The sequence below is a fragment of the Polypterus senegalus genome, chromosome 10, assembly GCF_016835505.1.
Source record: "Polypterus senegalus isolate Bchr_013 chromosome 10, ASM1683550v1, whole genome shotgun sequence".
NCBI lineage: Eukaryota > Metazoa > Chordata > Cladistia > Polypteriformes > Polypteridae > Polypterus > Polypterus senegalus.
Genome location: NC_053163.1, coordinates 18,596,840 through 18,602,666, shown reverse-complemented (window position 1 = coordinate 18,602,666; position 5,827 = coordinate 18,596,840). Strand labels below are relative to the sequence as shown.

At 38.4% G+C, this 5,827-nt stretch overlaps 1 protein-coding gene across 1 annotated transcript in view; it reads right to left on the bottom strand.

The window, feature by feature from the left end:
• LOC120536401 overlaps window positions 1-5,614 on the bottom strand; it is a 140,053-nt gene extending 134,439 nt beyond the window's left edge. The window contains exons 1-2 of the mRNA XM_039764724.1: window positions 5,442-5,614; window positions 1,283-2,568 (exon numbers count right to left, since the gene is read on the bottom strand). Coding sequence (XP_039620658.1) covers window positions 1,283-2,568; window positions 5,442-5,460 — 1,305 coding nt within the window. The 5' untranslated portion in view covers window positions 5,461-5,614. The remainder of the gene's footprint in view (window positions 1-1,282; window positions 2,569-5,441) is intronic.
• Between the last annotated feature and the right edge of the window lie 213 nt (window positions 5,615-5,827).

Sequence of the window (5,827 nt, the reverse complement as noted above, 5' to 3'; positions counted from 1 at the left end):
TTGAACATTGATATTCAAGAGTTTGTCATCCTACCAAACTGAGTAACAAAACTGAAGGAGGGGCCTTGGCTTTTGAGGTGACTAAGAACCCAACGGTCACTGAGGCAGAGCTTCAGAATCTGTTGGAAGGACAGCCATGGAAATTCAGGTATTTATGGTAGATTGGTTAGAGAGAAGTCCCTTTTGAGTAAAAGCTATATATAATAGCTCACTTGGAGCTGGTCAGATGGTATTTAAAATTCTCTGAAAGCCTGAGAGAAAAGACAGTTTGGTCAGATGAGACAAAAATTGAACACTTTGGACACAACTCCAATGTTGTGTCCGGCAAAGAACAGGCAGTGACCATCAATTTCCTAACACTATCACTATAGAGAAGCATGATGGTGACAGTGGCAGGGACAGGGAGACAGAATCAATGGAAGGATGAATGTAGCTAGGCACAAAGATGTCCTTGAAGAAAATCTACTCCAGAGTCCATGTGCCCTCAGATGGAGATGACAGTCCTCTCTTCAGCAAGACAATGACATGAAGTATACAGCCAAGACAACACACTGGACTGGCGTTGGGACAAGTCTCTGACTGTCCTTGCATGACACACCTAAACTCAGACTTACCCCCATAGAAGAATGGCAGTTTACAGACACTTCCCATCCAGCCTGAAAGAGCAGGATCTGCCAGAAGGAATGGCAGATAATATTGACAATACAATTTCTTTATTTTCCTTGCTTAATTTTTTTTTGTCTGCATTTATTTACTTAATATGAAGGAGAAAGATGTTTAATAATTATTTATTGCAATATAGTTATTAAGATTTCTTTAAACAAACTGGCTACATTTTGTTCAGATTCGCTTACCCACAATCCAAAGAAATATTATATTACAGTAAAAACTACAAGACACAAATTGGAGTGGATGTGTTAAAGAACATCAATGATGGTGACTTTGACTTGTTGCTCTAGAGATACATTTTCTACATGCATTTTACTTCCTACCAATTAAAAGAAATTTTTTTTCTTAATTTGAAAGCACTATTCAAATTAAAATATTTAAATTTTTTCAAATGTGTGAGGAGATTTCTTTAAGTATGAAATATTTTAATTTGTTAATAGCAGAATACAAACTTAAAGGCATTACAACAACTAAGTGCCTCACCTAATACTATCCCCTTCTGACCCTTAAGTTATTCATGTGATAGAAATAAACCTCAGTAGCTCATGAGAAACAGTCATAAAAGGCAATGATGACTATCACTGGAAGTACAAAAATTTTGATTTTTCCCTCAGAAGCTTTGGTCACTTGCCATATTTTCTACCTCCTTAACTTTATCTCTTGCAATTTCTATAATGTCACTAATTGTGGCTTTTGCTGCTTCCACTGGACCATCTGCCTCAAGAGCGGCACTTACCCCTGTGACGGCTCCTATCACTCCTCCAACAGTTGCAGCTGTGGCTGCTGCAACACCACCTGCAATTAAAACATCAGTGGTCTCCAGGCCTGCAGCTACTACAACGGAGCCAGCTGCCTTTATCACACTAGCAGCTAACTTCACAGCTGTTGCTAAGCCCACCAAGGCACCAAGCAGCAGACCAGTTGGCACAGCAACCAGCAGGTTCAAAATCTTCTTTAGGCAGCTCCTGGACTCCTGAGCCTTTTCTCTAGTTTCGTTTTTCCCATCTTCTATTTTCTTATTCATGTCTTTTTTCCTTTCTTCCAGTTCCTTCATTTCCCTTTCCGGATTCACTTTCAATGATTGCAGTTTCTTCCACTCAGGTCCTGATTTCTGGCCTCCTCGAGAAGTGTACCTCTCCTCTTTTTCCATAACAGTTTTTATACTTTGCTGAAGGCTTTCCTCTTCCTTGTTAATGTCCTCCTGTTCTTTCTGCAGCTGTTTATCTTCCTTCATTAGAATCTCTACTTGAGTCTGTTGTATTTCCTCCTCCACTTTCTGATACAATTCATTTGTGTAGTGCCGCCCTCCATTGAGAGCCACCATATTCTCAATCTTTGCCAGAAGCTCGGTAACCTGCTGGTGATCTTCTTTGTTTTTATTATTAAAGCTATGGTACCTGTTGCCACACTTCCGGACCAGCTCTAGGAGATGTTCATTTTCGGCTATGAAGTCCTCAATTTTACTGTTATTCTCCAACTGATCTTTGTGAGTGAAAAGAATCAGTGCATGTTCTGGGGCGCTGTCTGTTAGAAGCTCCTGGACCTTTCTTACAGCATCTCTCTCTTCTTCTGTGAATCTGCGAACAGGAATCACCATCAGGAAGACATGTGGCCCAGGAGAAGAGAGAACCATGCACTGCAAGATCTCAGTTTTTACTTCTTCTTCTGAGAGCTCAGTATCAAAGAAGCCTGGGGTGTCAATGACAGTGATAGTTTTGCCATCCACAACGGCTGTTCCTTTTTTGCATTGCTTTGTGACTGAGCGAAAGCTGAGAGTGGACTTAAACCTATCACTGCCCAGGATGATGTTTCCAGAGGCACTTTTACCAACTCCTGTCTTCCCAAGAAGCACCAGTCTCAACTCACAGGGTTGTGAACTGAGTGACATGTCTACCTCTCCTGTCAATTAAAAATAACAAAAGAATTACAAAAAGCATTTTCATAATGAGTTAGTTTAATAACTTGGGCCCACCTATTGCTTTAGCTCTGAGACACAGGAAGAGGAAGATTTGCCTAAGGTTCACATCCATGAAACAAGAGCAAAAATTCAATAATTCAAGAAACCAGGCAAATCAAATAACACAAGAAACAAAGCACACTTCAAACGTCAATGAACCACTGAAAGATCCGCTCGCAGCTTTGGAATATAAAGGCTGAGGGTGGTCTTTCAGCAGTGACGTTAGAGTGGTTACAAGGAGCACAAGAGAACATAATGCATAATTACAATAAACATCTGAAAAATAACACTGGTCAACAAGCATTTTGCTACTGGGAGTCTTTCACTTTTACTTTAACAGGTTTCACTTGCTGCCTCCAAATCGGAAAACCGTTTTCATCCTGCATGTCCCGTTTTTTTAGTTATGATGTTCCAGGTCTTGGAAAACTAAGGTGACTGGGCAGTAAAGACGGATAACCATTTTGATAAATACTGGTAATTCCACTAGGATGCCACTGAGATAAGTGATTTCGCCACACATTACTAACAATTGTGAGTTGTTTACCTGGTCATTATTCATTTTTAATTGGCATAAAAAATATTGGTTACTGATTACCAAGTCTTATATGACACTAAAGCATAACGACACAACTCAGACATGACACTGCAGTAGATAGTGGTTTTACTGTTAAACAGAACATTACATTTCAGGACATTTTGTTCATTAGATTCACCATTACTTTGAAAATTCTGTCAAGGTGATGGACAGAAATGGCAAAGCATTTAAAAAATAAGTTTGGTCTTGAGAAAAATGAAGGCAAAATTAAGGAAGGTGTTTTTGTTGTTCCTGAAATTTGTGAACTGAAGCTTGGCGATAAGTTCAAAAGGAAACTGAAGTTCACAGAATTAGCAGCATGGGAAGCATTCGTGCGGGTTGTCTAGAATTTTCTTGGCAGTCACCGAACAGAGAATAACGCTGAGCTTGTGGAAAGCGTATCAGCTGATGAGAGCCAGAATGTCACTGAAGATGCATTTTTTACATTCTCATCTCAACTTTTTTCCACCAAATCTGGGAGATATCAACGATAAGCATGGGGAAACATTTCATCATGATATAAAAGTGATGGAAAACCAATATCGGGGAAAATTCACTCAAAGCATGATGGGAGAATACTGTTGGTTCTTGCAAAGAGAGATGGATGTGCAGTACAAGCAAAAAAGCGAGTTCCTCCGACATTTTGGAGCACACTAACCTCACTTTTATATTGAGGTAAATTGACATAAATATACTTTGTGTCTATGGTATCGTCTGGTTTGTTTTCAGAATAAACACATTCTTAAAATAATTTTGGTGGAACATAGTCCAAACTCCAGATATCGTGTTGATATATTATATTGATATTCAAAAGTGTCAAAACGTCAATTATGTGTATTTCAAAAACCTGATGTGCTAGCTTAATTCTGATTTCATATATGAAATCAGTGTAAAAAACTTAATAAAGAGCTGCTCTGAAGTTCACAGAGGCAAACAAAAAATATTTTTTTGTAGACCAGTGTAATTACACTATTTTTAAGATTAGGGTCGGGGGATGGTTATCTGAGCCAAGTCAAATAAACTGACAAAAGCAACAATCCAATTGGCTGTCAACCATAGCTACTGAATCGCAGAGATGCGATCTCGAAGACATTCCTACTTCTGCACTAAGCACTTTCCCTACTGGGGTAGAACACATATAATCGCCACCACTTCCTGAAGAAGCCAGTCTGGTTCATGGATTTACATTCAAAACAAAGAATTTGTTTTCCTGCCATTTTCAATTTCCGAAATTCTTTTCTCACAATTTACAGGGAGCACTGGCTAGTTTCCCAACTCATCATCTGTGTTGTACCTTATCATTTACAATATATATGTACTATTTATTAAAATGCCAAGGTCTGTGTGTCCAATCCAGACTTATTGGTCAGTCTGGCTTTGGTGTGATTGTTCAGTATGACTTTGGTGGCAAAATTGAAAGAGGAAGTGCGAGTGTGAGACACACAAAGAGGAGAAGAGTCATAAGATGCATGCTGACAGGGTCGCCTTCAAAGACTAAAAGTATAAAACCAGATAAGAGTCGAGAAAGACACCTTGAAGATAATGAGAGTCTGAGAAGCAGGCTTAACAGAAACGAACTTGATGGAGGGAACACCAGTGAAGAGATGTTCACAAATATGGTCAAATAAAGAGGAAATGTGCTGAAGGTACACCTAGAACAGGGGATAGTCTTGACTGGAGGAAGGAGAAAAGTGTCTAAGGTCTTTAATAATATTATAATAATAATATACTGTATATATTCAGTGGTATCTTTTTTAAGTACACATGTGGGTTGTTTTTAGTGTCATTCCTTATAGTAGCAGCATGATAATGTCACCATCCACTGAGCTAGCAATGGTAGGCTTTGCCATCAACAGCACAAATAACACTCGACCCAAACTAAATAGCATTGTAATGACATCATTAAAATAACAAATGTTTCTCACAACAAACCAATTGGTAAAAATAACACATACAAGAACATTCTCAAATGACATTTATTAAATAAAGCAAAGCAGGACATCCTCTAATGAGGACCCGACGCTGAACAGAGGGGATCCGTACACCATTATTATCTGGGAGACGACTTCAGTCCTCATCTGAGCTGCTGCTGAACTAGCATGTTAAGCCATCACAAAAGATTACCTAAACTGTATAATTTTTAAAAAGTAAAAATAGTTTCCAGAAAATCTGTTTTTCTTTTCATTAGCACAAAAGTGAAAGTTAAAGATCAACTGAATCATTTTTGTTGAAATTACTTGCCTGAGTTGTTCCTCGCCATAGCTTTTCACTTTGGTCCACTTTTTAAATTGTTGTAATAATATATATATATTTTTATTATATTTAAAACCCTAGTTGAAAAGCTGTTTTTCACGCAGACAGATCCCAATGGTATAGCAAGCTGTGACAGTAAGCTGCAGGCTGAATCAATCTGAACCTCGATTGTACTGTCGTTCCCACCCAGTATAACAAGTACTCGAGTCACTTCCTATTTCAGATCATTTCAACCATGTAAACAATGTGGAATAACTGTGAATACCTGTAGGACTGGTTGAGAACTTATATATAAGACTGATATAGAAAATACCCTCAACAAACATTTGTTTTGTGTCTATCTTTATATCCACGCATACGTCCAGTATAATATG